Raw genomic sequence first — 16,694 nt, forward strand, 5'->3', positions numbered from 1 at the left:
CGCATCTGGACATGCTGGCAAATATTGATTGGATGTTCACACAAACTTGTGTACAGTCAGTTGCCACAGTGTAAGGGCCCATTCACATGTGATTCCCAAAGCATTGCTGCACACGTAATCCTATAGGATTACTCTCACTTCAGCGACGCGATTATCGCGCTGCATGCAGCAGCCTGTTCCCAACGAAAAAACTAATGTAAAATAATTTGTGTTTACACGTGTGTATGAACACTTAATGCTTGTGCAACTTTGCCGCCCAACTATCGTTTAAACTTGATCTGTTGAATGATGGGCATATGTACGTGCGACAAACTACTAGACGAGCAACTGATCAACTTGCACAAATGTTGGGCTGATATTGTTCAGTTGGCCGCGTGTTTAAAGGAAACCAGAGACTATTAAATGTTCAAGTTTTACACATACCTGGGGCTTCCTCCATCCTCATCTGCTAGTATCGCTCCCTCGCCGCCGTCCCCAGTCTTCTCTTCAGTAACGGGTTACGTAACTTCGGCCAGTCTGAGCATGCGCAGTATGCTCTTCCGTCTTTCTTAATCTCTCCCCAGCAGCTGGGATCGTTGTGTACCCAGCCGCTGGAGAGAGATGTGGGCGTGCACTGCGCATGCTGCGACTGGCTGAAGTTACGGGACCCGTTATCTAAGAGGGAGAAGACTGGGGACGGTGGCGCGGGAGAAATCTGTGCGGATGGGGATGGAGGAAGACCCAGGTATGTATAAAACTTGCACATTTAATTGTCTCTGGTACACTTTAAAAGTCATTTGAACAGGTCGTACTTGTTTCGCCGGTGGCCATATCGTGCAGTCCATCATTCCATTTTCGTGCACAGTATGCAAATGAGTTGGTCGTTTTTTGGTTGGTGTGCGGAAAATACAGGTCATACAATCACTTTGTCGTGTGGTCAAGTGAGGATGGTTGTGTGCTTTTGTTAGACATGTGTACGAGCTTTAACAGGAACATGCTCAAGAACAAGGGTAGTCCAGAAGTCCATCCTCTAGGCAGGTGCAGCTGACACAGCCATGGACCACCCAAGTGGACGGTGCATGTGTGGTATAAAAATACATATGTTAATTTTGGACAGAGAAAAATATTTGGATATACCGTAGTTTTATTCCTCAGATACCCACTTCATACTGGGCAGAGAAGGCAGCCAACGTGGAAAAATGTTGGGAAACTGTCCATGCTCTAATGCTTGCTTGAACTGAACTTTCCCTGAGAGACTAATGGTGTTTTGGAGCGCATATTGCAGTGTTTATTTGTGAAAGGCTTAACCGTGACTCGAACTCGGCCATTAAACTTCACTTGAAAAGGTTCCTGCAAGCTAAAAATACATAGAGCTGAGTCCTCAGGATGCTGTAATGAAAGAAGACCCCGTGTCCCCGGCTCCTTAGCTCTCATCAGTGAGGGACAGCAGGTGCTAGATAAGAAGTGGCTTGTGTCGTTCCAGGCCCTGCGGCCTTTGTGTACACTGTATAGCCAAACGTACATGGCTTCCTCTTCTGGTTAAAGGCTAAATACTCTACATTTACTCCTCTAATATCCTTTTTACCTCGAATTGAACAAAAACAAAATGTTAAGGCATAACTCTTTGTTCAAGATGGGGGACAGGCACTTGAATGTAAACAAGCATACTTTAAGGCTCTGTTCACATCTAAAATCAAAATCGCAAACGCAAGCATTTTGTGATTTTTTTTTTTTTTTTTTTTTTGTGCACGATTTTTTTATTTTTATTTTTTATTCCCTTCGCGCTGAGGTTTTTTAAAGCGCTTTTCTAAAAAAAATTATTTTTTTTTATTCACTCCCTCATGCAAGTCAGGAAGTGAACTCTTTGACCCGGAAAAGTTGTGAACGCAATCACCAAAGCGGATTCGTCCGCTTTGCAGGGCGCAAAGCGGACAAATCGCGCTGATATGATCCTTCTCATAGAGAATCATTGCGCAAGCGTTTTGTGGGCGATTTTTGAAAATTGCCTGCGCTTGAAAAAAGGCTGAAAGCGCCCTTAGTGTTAACGAGCCCTTACAATGCATGCGTGAGTTCAATGGCTATGCATGCTTGGTTTGTGAACATGTAGATGCCCACCAGGGCCATGAAGGAATGTCTTCCTTCATGGCCCTGGGGAACTTCCAGGATGATGTGAATAGAAAAGGTGTGAGGACAGAAACTGGAGGGACCCTAGAGGTACTGAACATGAGCTTTGGAAAGCCCATTCTGTTTTGAGGTGACAGGTGTGTTGCAATCTTTTACTAGCTAGGGGCCAGTTCATATAACAGCAGTTGAAAACTGGCATTCTTGTTGTTTACTGCTGGGAGCCAATGCGTACCACATTGAGATGAATAAGAGCATGCATTTTAACGCATTTGCAGTCAGTTGCCCCCTAGACCAGAGGTCCCCAAACTTTTCTCGGTCAAGGGCCGGGTCAACATACTTCAGACTCTGTGGGGAGGGGGCGGAACATACATAAAATCATGTTGAAAAACATTACATTGAATTTAGGTATTGATTCCCCCCAATCATGCCCAGAAGAGAACTCCCAGCAGCAGCCATTCAGTCATGCAGAGCCCAAAGAACGTCTCTGTGCACCATACAGTGAAGCATACTCAGGTGACAACCTGCCGTCCACTTGGACAGCAGAGTCACCCGATGCACAATTGTATTGGTAGCCAGCGAATGACTGCTCACTAGCTTCTACAGTATGTGGATGGGTGGTGCCAGCACTGCTATTCTATATGTGGGCAACTGATATTTGAAGCTACAGTGCGCCGCATCTATAAGTTTTATATATTTTGTGTTTGGAGGCCAGTGAAAAAGCCTCGGTGGGCTGCATTCGGCTCACTGGCCTTAGTTTGAGGACCACTGCCTTAGACCTTCAAAACAGGACAACATGAAATAATGCTAAACAGATAGTCAATGAGATTCGAATAATTGATACAGCGTTATGCAAATTTATGCAGCTTGAACATGAACCAATCAAATCCTGAGGTAAAATTTGATTGGAGTAACCAAGCAGCTCAGGGTGACCCAAACTACTAGGAATGTATAGGGGGATAAAAGGAACCAAAAAGCCCTCCTACTAAAAAAGCAAAGCTTGGTGTAATTGCCTTCTTAAAACAGAAGGAAATTTGTAATAATTCAGTTATAAGTGAACATTCGTGGTTACCCACAATGCACTACTACTAAATATGCAAATTATTTATTTTCGCCCTTGTTAAGCAAAGCAAGCATCCAGAACCGCTGGTGTAAAGCAAGCCTATAGCTTTAAGTTTTACACAGCCATATCAAACCCACATGTAGACAGGTTTACTGAGTCTGGCATGGAAAAATGTGTACTGCCTGTTCGGTGAGTAAAAGATGCTCACTGCAGCATCTACTGTATGATAGGCAAATGGTAGTCAGCCACGAGCAATCAATCACACCCATACCCTGCATTTTCATTAAACCCCCCCCCCCCCCCAAAAAAAAAGACCAGTATCGCGAAAACGGACACCTGAACTGAGAGGGATATAGAGACTGCTATATTTCCTTGTAAACCATGAAAATTGTGTGGCTGTCCTGCTGATCCTCTGCCTCTAATGCTGGGTACACATGATACGTTTTTCCGCTCGATAGATGGATCCGATAGATAATTCCTGTCATTGCCGATATTCCTTTCGATCGATTCTGCGCTCGCTTTCTCATAGAAGTGAATGGAAAAAGATAAGAAAAAAGAGCTGAAGATAAGAGAATCGAGTGGAAAAAAAAGATCGGGTGGAAAATCGACTGAAGGCTGATTGGATTAGCTGCATGCTTGTTTCAGGCGGGCAATTCAGACTTTACTGATGCCAGAAAGATCAGCAGGAATGCCAGGCAACTGGTATTGTTTAAAAGGAAATGAATGGCAGCCTTCATTCTGCCATATTACTTTGAATTTCAGGTGTCCTTTAAAGTGAAGATCCACGGTACATTAAAAAAAATACCTGGTGCTTCCTCCAGCCTGTGGCAGGCAGGAAGTGCCCACGGTGCCTCTCCGCAGGCTACCGGTCGTCTCCGGTGGCGCACCGGACCTGGCCAGGCCGGCTTCCAGGTCGGGCTCTTCTTCGCACCAATGTGCGTCTCTCACCGTCGCACTGACGTCATCGGACGTCCTCCATCGGACGCCTGCGCAGTACAGCCTGGACGATGACTGATGGCAGAAGAGCCCGACCTGGAAGCCAGCCTGGCCAGGTCGCGTGCGCCACCGGAAACGACCGGGAGCCTGCGGAGCGGCGCCAAGGGCACGTCCTACCTGCCACGGGCTGGAGGAAGTCCCAGGTAAGTGGATTTGTATTTTTTTGTTCCCCGTGAACCCTCCCTTTAAAATATCTGGAATGCTGGATAGTGTAATGGTTAAAGTGGATCCCAGATAAACTTTTACTCATTGCATAATTGCGTTCCTTTCATATTGTTTATAGGGCATTCCTCAAGCCAAATACTTTTTTTTGGTTTTGTTTTAATACTCTTAATTTCCTATAAACTAAACAAGCCTCGCCCACCACTCCTTTTGTGTCTTGGCAATGTAGCAAGGGCTTGTGGGAGCTCAATCTGGGCAGGAGGAGGAGGTTACTAGCCATTAATTTCAGAGGCAGAGGGGAGGAGGAGAGGGGACTGAATTTACAATCAGGTAAGCTGATAGCATCTCCAGCCCTCAGCCTGTGACAATGTGACAAACAGAACATGGCTGCCCTCATTGTATCACAGGAATAAATAATCCTAAACTTTTGAAGCTGTTTGCAGCTAGATTTGCTGTGTAAACTATCTAAACTTTAGGTACGCTATATAGACAAGTTACTTGTTATAGTTAGTTTTTCATCTCAGATCCGCTTTAAGGGCTCTGCCTCTGACCCAGGGGACCTGGCTCCCAATCCCAGCTTCCTGTTCAGTAAGCCAGCACCTATTCAGTGAAGAGTCCTTGGTCAAGTCTCCCTAAGGGCCCGTTTCCACTTGTGCGGTGTGAATCGCCGCGGTAAAAATTCGCATGCGGGTGTATGCAAATTTTCATGCGAATTCGCATGGATGACAATGTATGCGAATTTAACCATGGCAGTGCCTGTGTGTTTTTCCATTGATTCCATGCAAATTCGCATACCAAAACCGCATGCGAATTCCCTATTAAATACATTGTATGCGAATCGCATAGCGGTATGCGAATTCTGATGGCTCTTCTGTGCAGATTTTTTCTGCACAGAAAAACGCTCAGAAATCCTGACAAGTGGAAACAGTCCCATCCACTTGTATTGTCTATGCGAATCTGCATGCAGGAAGCGCAGATTCGCACACGTGGAAATGGGCCCTAACACTGCTACTGCCTATAGAGCGTGTCGTAGTAGCTACAGCTCTGGTGCCTTCAGGCTTGGGTCTACTAGTTCTAAAATAAAGCTGCAGTTTCTACTTCCTGATTCATGGACGTAGACATATTGTTGACAGCCTGTGCTTTCAAATGAGCTCCTTTGCTGTGGCAGTCGTGACGGGAGAAATCACATTACAACTTGTGATTAGACACAAATGAGTGGGAATTATGGTAAATGGGCTAAACTCCAAATACATAAAGGGTACATTTCTCTGTGGTTTCCTTCTGTGCTGTGCAAGCACTCATGTCCACTTTAAGGACGCGATTCCACTAGAGCAGCGCGCGTCTGCGAGACGGCTCTTCTGGGTCTGCGGGGAAAGCACACGAATCCCATCAGCCGTCCATGCACGGCTATGGGATCCGCAGCCTCCTGCGCCGATTCGGATGGAAAAGCCGGCCGAATCGCTAGCGGTAGCGATTCGGCCGGCGTTACCATTGCACCCTATGGCAGAGTTTCCACGCACTATCCGCCTGCGGGGAAACTCTGCGGATTCGCGGCGGTTTCCGCTCGAGTGGCAATGCGCCCTCACTGGCAGTCGTGTCTGGTGTTTTAAAGCTCTGATACATAAGGCAGCTGGACTAGTCCTAATTATTCATTGACCCCTCTGGATAGACTGGTTGCTGAATGCCTTTGTCCAATTAACATTGTTGCCCTGCAGTCTTTCACATGCCCACTTCTCTTTTAACGGACATCAGAGAGTTGGCATTTGAGTTTCAGAATCTTGATGTCCACTTCTTTATTTTGTGGATCGCGAACAGGAAGCTGAGCAGCTATAGTATATAGTGTAGTGTCATCGGATTCCCCTCCCCTGAGAGGAAAGCTCTTGTAGTGTGCGGGAACCTGAGACCTACATCCTTCAGCACTGTCATGTCTGACATATTTCAGTATAATTGCCACTTATCACCATAGAGAAAGTTTCATTCCCTCATAGCTTGCAGCAAAGATTAACTCCAACTTGCCAGACCCTTGTTGGTCTTAGGCGTGTTATAATCTGACCCGGGTCATTTTGACCTACTAGTCTTTCTTTATACACTGACTTGCCAAAACCTGAGAACCACCTGTGGTGTACATACCCCATTGTGTCACCGACGCTTGCGCTCTCCCCCCCCCCCCCCCCCCCAATGGGCCCATCGTAAGGTAATTACAATGATTGTGCGTAACTTAAGTGCATGCTGTGGAATAGGATGTGTGTGCGCTAGTTTTATCCCTCACTGCTTGTGTGCTTTAGGTTTATCGCTAGTTAGTGAATCTACGTCTAAGTCTGTTGTAGTGTGGAGTGATGCAATTTGTTTCATATGGGGCCATTGTGCGGTGCAATGAGTCCTGACAGAACGCACTGCCTGCACTGCGTTACTGAGTGACACTTGTGGTTCAGGGTGCTGCCCTAGCATAAGTCTATGGACTGTGTGCTACACTATACGCATCACATTGAAATTGTGCAATGAGACTTTTCATCGCCATCCTGGTGCGACCCTATTCCTGTGGCTGCGCACTGCAATGTATCTGTGTGAAAGCGGCCTCAGAGACCACTTTTCATGGTGTTTGAGAAACCTAGGGTGAAAATACTTACACCTTTTTATTTCATTCAACGAAAATGTTAATCTATGCACACTTAGTATCTTCCTCAACCAAAAATAATCGTTCGTGATCGTCAAAATGATTTGTGTGACAGAAGTTCAGAGAGAGCAGGCAGAGGGTGCAGACTCTTCCTTTACCTTCTGGACAGTGAACATGAACCTTCACAGCCATCCGGCCAAATGTGAGGGCTATTTAAAGCCGCAGACTGCAGGGGTTGTCCTCGGGGTCACGCCAGCACTTTGGAAAAAAAGCCGTCAGGAGAAGGTCAGGTTTTACGTTACAGGAACCGTTATAGACTAGAAAGATGCGAGTTGCTTGGAATTTTGGATATTGATGTCTTCTCAAAAATAGCACAAATCTCACAACACAAGTGAATAACTCCTAAAGCTTGCAGCAAAGTAAAGAAGATCTGCACACTGTCTGCTGCTCACACAGATTAGCCCCTTCCCGACTGCCTAACGCCGATAGGTGGCAGCCCCAGGACCGACTTAACGCCAAAACTGCTTCAAGTCCTGGGGCGGGGTTTTACATGGGATCGCGTGCGCCGATGCTCCGTCATCAGTCTACCAGTGGCCACTCGGCCATCCCCTGGAGAGGCTCCGATCGCGATCCCCTCTCATAGCCTGATGCCTAGGAGAGAAGATCGCCCTGATTGGCTATGGGGGGGGGGGGGGACATGTAAAAAAAAAAGGGGGGGGGGAAAGCAATATTTATTTAAAAAAAAAATAAACAAACTGCACCAGTGATCAGAGCCCACCAACAGAAAGCTCTGTTGGTGGGCAGAAAAGGGGGGGGGTGGAATTATGTGTTCTCAGTAGTATGGCTCTGCAACAAGCTATTGAAGCTGCAGAGCACTAATTTGTAAAAAAAAAAATAGCCTGGTCACTAGGGGGGTGTAAGCCTGTGGTCCTGAACTGGTTAATTTTCAAATCAGTTGGCAGATATACGCAAGAGAGAAAGCCTTGTACCTAAAGAGCATTGTACACAGATATTGCCATTTTGGAAGACAGGTGCTCTAAAAAAAAAAAAAAAAAAAGCCAAACGAGGTTAAATGATGAGCGACCTATATTGGGTATTCTGCCCAATCCAACTGGCAGATCTATTCAGGTGACTTTTAGGCAGATATTGTGCAGTCATCTGGGTGTTTACAATGTCATTTAAACAATGGTTCCAGAACATGCGCACAATGTTGTGTGGAATGTTGCTTCCTTTTGACGTTTCTTTTTGCTGGATAATGTTGTTTGTGTGTGCTGACTATTAAGCTCTAAAAAACTGAGGTTCTATAAAGCCACTGTATTTTAACCTCATTGGTGGTATGATTTGGATTTTAGGGTCTTTTTCATGAGCTTTTAGACCCTAGACTTCAGAAGAAAAAAAAACATACTATGGTGAGATCTGCAGTAGTCCTTGCACATTACTCACCTCCCTGGGATAAAAACATTTTTTTTTTTTACACTTAAAGGGAAGGTCCGAGGTGAATAAAAATCAAAAATCTACTTACCTGGGGCGTCGTCCTGTGCCCTCACCGCAGCTCTGGTTGCTCCCGGTCCCCTCCGGTGCAGATGACGACCTTACCAGCTAGGGAGGGTCTTAGATATTACTTTGAGGCTGGTTTTACACTTGAAATGTGCGTTTACACAAAATGACTAACATGACCCTGCGGCAGCGTGCGCCGATAGTTATATGCTTAAATATTTTAAATACGGAGATTGCATTTCTATAGTTTTTCCCTCTGTCCTGTGCAAGAGATCAGGTCCACTTTAAATCTAAATTTGAGAAAGTGATTACATTAGCTTGTTTGTTTTCTTATCAGCCACTATAAGGCCTGGTCCACACTAGGTCCAGAAACGGATCTGTGGCAGAATTTTTAAAACCTGATCAAAACCAGAGGCCCCGGTTAGCAATCTTGAAAATAGCAGCTGTCTTTGCCCAAACAAAAAAAACTGATATGTTTGCGAGGACCCGTTTTTTTTAAAACCTGAATGGTCCAGATCGGCTGCATTTTCACGCAACTGATCTGGATCCTGATACATGCAGGGGTAGTGGCAGGCAATGGAAAAAAGTATCCTCGTCTACACAGGCAGATTTGGACACAGAAACTGATCCGTTTCTGTGTCACAGCCGGTGGAGGGATAGGGGTCTGCTGGAGGGTGATGGCAGCCAGGACAAGGGTGGCAGCGGTCGGCGTGGAGGGGGACGTGTCGTCGTCCCCCCCCCCCTAACTTGGGTCCCCTGTCCCTGCTACCGCCTCCAGAAACAGATTCGATCTGCAACGGACCTAGTGTACACCTAGACTTAGTAGACCTTGCTGACAGTGTGTGTTTGAATACAAGAAGAAAGTGTACAAAGCAGACAAATTCTTACTGGATACATTATAATAAATAACCACAGCAGCCATGCAATAAATTACAATGGCAGCTTTCAGAGCAGACGGACTGTACATTGAGAACGTGTGATTTTTTTTTTTTTTTTTTTTTTTTTTTAAACTGACAATAATACTTGTGCACAAAACAAGCAGATATAACTGTATGGGTAATAAAAAGTAGGAAAACACTTTTTTATTGAATGTTATGTCAGATTTTAATCCTGCTTTTAAGTTTACTTAGTTTTTGATGCATAGTCCCTCAACTGTATTTGGTGTAAATGTCTCACCTGATCAGTGCTGAAGTTATGTACGCACACATGACCTGTAAAGACAGAACTGGTTTCTTCAGCCTGTGGTCAGTCAACTGCAAAGCATATCTTGAAACCGTCAGAACGATCCACTCTACAATGTTTCTTTGATGTATATCTGTTTGTTTTGACAACCACGCATTCTGCTATACAGTTGGCCTTCTGCGGTGGATAAAAATCTGTGCCTTGTATTGTTGATCTGAAGACTGAACAGTATTGTAAGTCAAATGCAACAAACAGGTTTGTTCACCTTAACTGAGAAAGTCCAACTGAAGGCAGAGACAATAGAACCTGCAGTATGTTGTTGGATGCAAACAGCGGGGGAGTTTAGAAGGTTAAAACGTACAACACAATATGGCTAGGCAACGTCTGCTAGTATTTGTCCTGAGAAGGTCACACTGACCTTTTGCTGTTGAAGATGACCAATGGTGTTTGGTAACCCTGTAGTCTAGTATAACCTGAAACCACTCCTATTTTATCCTTGCAGGACTGTTCCGTATGGACAGTACAGCGTATCAGATCAGTTAATACTGAATTCTGATTTTATGCTATAACTTACTATTGTACACACAGTTTCTGCAGCTGCTCTATATTGTGTGAGAAATGCACTGTAATCAACAAACAAATCAAACCTAATCCTACACACATCATACTTGCCTCCCACGTAGTCTACTCCTCAATCTTTCTCCTCTCCTGGGCCCTGTTTGTCCAATGTCACCGGTTGAATTCTCTGTCCTCCATTTAGAAAATGGCCTCTAACCCCATTACTGAATTCTGGCCAGCTCACTGTTAAGCTTTAATATCGCCCACTTGTGCCATAGGGAAACATGGACAATACCTTGCTTATTAGTTGTCCTTTCAGTTATAACTGGAGTTATAGCCGAAATTCTGTTTATACACGCTAAAAGCACAGCCATGATATGGTAGGGACTGATCACATATATTGCTTGAAATGGGATTGCCATCTATGCTGTGGTGTGTTGCTCAGAAGTCCATACAGGGTACAGATTGGCGGACTGTGAGTTATTCTGTGTGAGAATGATTGTGGAATGCCATTCATTAGTCTATTAGTAATGTGCTCTCTCTCTTTTTCTCTCGTTTTGTGTTTCAGGGAGGTAACAACGCTGGACATACGGTGGTGGTAGAGGGCAAAGAATATGATTTCCATCTGTTTCCAAGTGGCATTATTAATAGCAAAGCTATTTCCTTTATTGGTAAGTCTTTCTGAGGAAGAGACAAAGCTGCCTTATTCTCACAGCTGACTTTGTTCCAGCATGGCAGAGCTCTGGGTACTTCCTTACCTGGAGCAAGGCAGGTGACCTCCCTCCTGTGTGATGTCACTTTTATGTGCCAGGTTCTGTGAAGTGTTCCACCAGCCACGTTCAGACGTGTTAGTAAGGCCTGGACACACTAATGCGCTTCAGTCTGCTTTATTCTATCTTTAAAGGTGCCTACACACCTTTGATGGATGTGGCCTGATCCCCTTGGGTGACATTGCTGGGCCTTGCTACTCACGCATGTCAGCTGTGTAGCTAAGGACACGTGTTTAAATCCAGACTGAAAACCCACCTGTTCAGTCTGGCATTTGCAGAAATATAACTTTTGTTGTGTGAATACTTCATCCTTCTAATTACTGAATCTGAGAGAGCCTAAGCGCTTTGAGTCCTATGGGAGAAAAGCGCTATAGAAATGTTATTGTATTGTATTATTTGTTGCTATGCAGGGGGGGCGATGAAGGGATGAGTGACGCATGCGTGACATCACATGGCAGGGGAGTGACGCAAACAATGGGATTGTCGGGGGATCAATGTGGCTGGAGGGTGATTAGATGGGCAAATCGGTTTGGGGTCAAGGGCTGCTGTACACATGCCCGATTATTAGCTGCGGTGGTCGTTATCGCCTGACCTAAAGAGGAACTTCAGCCTAAACAAACATACTATCATTAAGTTACATTAACCCTCCTGGCGGTTTGCAAAAAAATCGCCAGGGGGCAGCAAATCTTTTTTTTTAATTTTTTTTTTTTTTTTTTCATGTAGCGAGACAAAGTCTCGCTACATGATAGCCGCTGCTCAGCGGCATCCCCCCAGCCCCTCCGATCGCCGCCGGCGATCGGAGATCCGGAGATCCCGTTCAAAGAACGGGATCTCCTGGAGGGCTTCCCCCGTCGCCATGGCGACGGGCGGGATGACGTCACCGACGTCATCGACGTCGTGACGTCAGAGGGGACTCCGATCTGCCCCATAGCGCTGCCTGGCACTGATTGGCCAGGCAGCGCACGGGGTCTGGGGGGGGGGGGGCGGCCGCGGCGAGAGGAATTGCGGCGGATCGGCGGGTAGCGGCGGCGATCGGGCACTGCACGCAGCTAGCAAAGTGCTAGCTGCGTGCAGCAAAAAAAAAATTATGCAAATCGGCCCAGCGGGGCCTGAGCGGTGCCTTCCGGCGGCATAGCCCGAACTCAGTTCGGGCTTACCGCCAGGAAGGTTAATTATGTTAATTAAAATAAATGGGTAATATAATCTCTTACCCACCTCGTTTTTAAAAGAAAAGGCAAATGTTTGTGATTTCATGAGGGTTGCCATCTTTTTGGTTGATAGGAGGTGACTGGGAGCATAAATCACCGTTCCAACTGTCCTGTGTCCTGATCACCCCTCCCAGTTGCTAGGCAACAGAACAGCAGCATCAGAAATCCCATTCTGTTCTGCACAGTATCAGGGGAAAAATGCCCGTGAAGTTTTCTTTAATGGGGCGGAGCTTAGCTTCTGTGCAGCTAAAAATGAGGCTTGGATAAGAAAAACAAAGTTCTGATGCTGTGAAACTGTTAAAGATACGCTAAACCTTTTCAGTGCTGCTTAGTAGATTTTTAGTTCACTTTAATTCAGGCGTGTGTAAGGGTCTTTACATTGATTTGTGAAAAGCAGTGCATTAGTGTGCTCAGGCCCTAAAGCTCAGCCAAATAAAGTGGAAAAGGGTAGTTAACGTGTAAAATTGTGGGAGGAAGGGGGGACAGGTGGTGTGCTATTTGCTGTATATTCTGGATTAGAAGTTGAGCCATGGGTTTGACCCTCCAGAGAGAAGCAAGAATCGCTATATCCCTCATATAACAAGATCAACTATGTTCCCCCAATAATGCATACAGCCATGTTTTCCTCCTGTAACAAATGTCTGCCCGCTATGTACAGGGATTGCAACTGGCGATTTCCATAGCAATTTGGGACTTTTATAGGTTTGGTAGTAAAAGCGTTGCAAAATCTATTTTGTACAGTGAGTGAAAAGCAATTTTGCAGCAGTCCTAAACTTTGCATTAAAGTACAAACACTCTGAAAAAGCTGGCACCGCAAAATCGCAGATACTACAGTTTCATCACTTCTATCACGAAGACGCAGTCCCCCTTTTTTATGCTGGTTTTAACCTTTAGTAATAAAGAGTTCTATTTTAAAGCACACCTGAATGGAGAGAGATGGAGGCTGACAATTATATATTGTCTTTAAAGAGAATCTGTACTCTGAAATTCTTACAATAAAAAGCATACCATTCTATTCATTATGTGCTCCTGGTCCCCTCTGTGCTGTTTCTGCCATTCTCTGCTGCAAACCTGGCTTGTAATTGCCAGTTTTAGGCAGTGTTTACAAACAAACTACCCAGCTTCTAATAGGCTCAGCTAAGCAGAGTGTGTTAGTCACACAGAGCCTGCAGGGGGTGTGTACAGCTTCTAGCTAATCACAAGCAGCCCTGCACATTCCAGTCTGACTGCCTCAGCCTGACTGTGCCGACTATAGAGAGAAGATTAGATCATATAACAGAGATAACACAGCTACTGTGCAATTAGGAAAAGCTGCAGTAAGCCAGACCACATTAGAAAAGGCATAGGAACTTATAGCATAGAAGAAATAAAGATAAACAATTTGTTACAGAGTCTCTTTAAAGAATGCACATTGCCTGGCTGTCCTGCTAATCCTCTAACTCTAATATTTTAATGCTGGGAATACACCATGCGCATTTTTTCAGCAGATAGATGGTTCAATAGATAATTTTCAACATGTCCCATCTTACTTTTGATCATTTTATCGCTCGATTTTCTCATAGAAGTAAATTGATAAGAAAAGATAAGAGGATCAAGCGGAAAAACGAATTGAAAATCGGATCGAATGGTAAACCGAGCGAAGGAACGCATTGTGTATTCCCAGCATTAGCAATAGACCCTGAACATGCATGCAGATCAGATGTTTCTAACTGGATTAGCCACATGCTTGTTTCAGGTGTGAGAGTCACACTACTGCAGGATTAGATCAACAGGACTGCCAGGCAACCGGTATTGTTTTAAAAGGAAAAAAAATGGCAGCCACCATATAGCTCTCCCTTTCAGTGTACTAAAGTAAACTAGTATTTTTCTTCATGAAGTGCAGACCAGACTTTGGACTTTCACATGTACTCTGCCCAGGTGGTACTCAAAGACAGCCAGGGTCTTTTTCTTTTCTGTTTTGTTTCTCCCTTACAAATGGGTGCTGAGCTCACTGAGTGATTGAACTCCGCTCCAAGCACATCTGGCCTTGTTTAACCACTTCCCAACTGAGGGGTTTTACCCCCTGACCACCAGAGCAATTTTCACCTTTCAGCGCTCCTTCCATTCATTCGTCTATAATTTTATCATTACTTATCGCAATGAAATGAACTATATCTTGTTTTTTTCGCCACCAATTAGGCTTTCTTTAGGTGGGACATTATGCCAAGAATAATTTTATTCTAAATGTGTTTTAATGGGAAAATAGGAAAAAATGTGGGAAAAAATTTATTATTTTTCAGTTTTCGGCCTTTATAGTTTTTAAATAATGCATGCTACTGTAATTAAAACCCATTAAATGTATATGCCTATTTATCGCGGTTATAAAGCCGTTTAAATTATGTCCCTATCACAATGTTTGCCGCCAATATTTTAGTTGGAAATAAAGGTGCATTTTTTTCAGTTTTGCATCCATCCCTAATTACAAGCCCATAGTTTATAAACTAACAGTGTTATACCCTCTTGACATAAATATTTAAAAAGTTCAGTCCCTAAGGTAACTATTTATGTATTTTTTTTAAATTGTAAATTTTTTATTTTTTTTTTAATTACAAAAAAAAAAATTGGGGAGTGTGGGAGGTAAGGAGTTAATTTTTTGTGTAAAACAAGTTTATTTGTGTGTAAAAAAAAAAATGGTTAGGGTGTAGTTTTACTATTTGGCCACAAGATGGCAACATTACCAATTTGTTTCATGCGACCTGCAAGCGTCCTTCTGGACGCTTGCAGGAAGTAGAAAGAGGCTGGGACTTTATTTTTTCACAATGATCGCGCTGCTCAGCCGAGCGGCAGCAGATCATTGCGGGGCTGAGATCAACGAACGGGAATGGATTTTCCCGTTCGTTGATCTCTGGGCGAGCGGGCGGCGGCGTGTTTACTAGCGGCGGGCGGCGTGTTTACGAGCGGGAGCGCGGACAGCGGCGGGAGTGCGCAGAGTACGGATTTCTCCGTCCCTAGGGGTGAAAGGATGGAAAAAGGGGCGGAGAAATCCGTACGCATGGGGGTAAAGTGGTTAAAGTGGTCTGAAAGCCAGCATTTCTACTTTGCCCTAAAAAAATTCCTCACAGCTTAAAAGCTAATATCCCAGATTTTTTTTTTTTTTTTTTAGCAGAACATCACTTAAATGGTTAAACAAAGCACTTTGTCCTGCTATTAAGCTTCAAATCCGCATCCAAACTAGAGATAACAGTATCTTTGTTTACATTCCAATGTTGTTACAATGTGTGTAAATACAGTGTAACAAGTGAAAAGGAGCTCTCTTTGCTTTAGACACACACAGTTCAGAATAGCTCATTAGAAGAAGTGTGAATACTTCATCCTACTACCAATTACTGAATCTGAGAGAGCCTAAGCGCTTTGAGTCCTATGGGAGAAAAGCGCTATAGAAATGTTATTGTATTGTATAATATATAATAAAAAAACAGTTTGAATAAAATGCAATGACAACTTTTAGGCCACTATAAACTACACTTTGGAAACTTGTAAATTGTAAACAGACAATATTACTTATGCACAAAAGCAAATATAACTGTATGAGTAATAAAAAGTAGGAAAACACATTTTTATCTAATGTTATGCCTTCAGTCTCGCCGCTCGGGAGACTGTTAGATGGGGAAACCGCCGTCTAATAACTGTACAGCGCTGCGATCTGCAGCAGCACTGTACTGAGGACAGCCATGTGACACTGCTGTCCCCTCCATAGGCTGAGGAGTGATCAGCTGTCATAGGCTGAAGCCTATATGAACTATACTCACAGTTGTCCAGTACGCTCACACTAAAGATAGATATTCATTAGAGCAGGGGTGCCCACACTTTTTTGGCTCGCGAGCTACTTTAAAATTTGCCAAGTCCAGGAGATCTACCAAAATTTAAAGTGTTACAGATCCCCCCCCCCCCCGGTTGAACAGCCCCCAGGTACAAGTGCCTCCAGTATAGGTAGCAAAGTATAGGTCCCTTCAGCAAAGGTAGCTGGGTACAGGTCCCTTCACTGGGCACAGATGCCTCTAGCATAGGTAGGTGGGGATGGGTCCCATTAGCATAGGTAGGTGGGGATGGGTCCCTTTAGCATAGGTAGGTGGGGATGGGTCCCTTTAGCATAGGTAGGTGGGGATGGGTCCCTTTAGCATAGGTAGGTGGGGATGGGTGCCTCTAGCAAAGGTAGGTGGGGATGGGTCCCTTTAGCATAGGTAGGTGGGGATGGGTCCCTTTAGCATAGGTAGGTGGGGATGGATGCCTCTAGCATAGGTAGGTGGGGATGGGTGCCTCTAGCATAGGTAGGTGGGGATGGGTGCCTCTAGCATAGGTAGGTGGGGATGGGTGCCATTAGCATAGGTAGGTGGGGATGGGTGCCATTAGCATAGGTAGGTGGGGATGGGTGCCTCTAGCATAGGTAGGTGGGGATGGGTGCCTCTAGCATAGGTGGGTGGGGATGGGTCCCTGTAGCATAGGTGGGTGGGGATGGGTCCCTGTAGCATAGGTGGGTGGGGATGGGTCCCTGTAGCATAGGTGGG

General features: G+C 44.8%; 1 protein-coding gene across 1 annotated transcript in view; it reads left to right on the forward strand.

Moving 5' to 3' along the window:
* ADSS1 (adenylosuccinate synthase 1) overlaps positions 1-16,694 on the forward strand; it is a 94,341-nt gene that overhangs the window by 25,215 nt on the left and 52,432 nt on the right. Inside the window, exon 2 of the mRNA XM_068254233.1 lies at positions 10,741-10,843. Coding sequence (XP_068110334.1) covers positions 10,741-10,843 — 103 coding nt within the window. The remainder of the gene's footprint in view (positions 1-10,740; positions 10,844-16,694) is intronic.

This window comes from Hyperolius riggenbachi, chromosome 9 (genome assembly GCF_040937935.1).
Source record: "Hyperolius riggenbachi isolate aHypRig1 chromosome 9, aHypRig1.pri, whole genome shotgun sequence".
NCBI classification, from domain to species: domain Eukaryota; kingdom Metazoa; phylum Chordata; class Amphibia; order Anura; family Hyperoliidae; genus Hyperolius; species Hyperolius riggenbachi.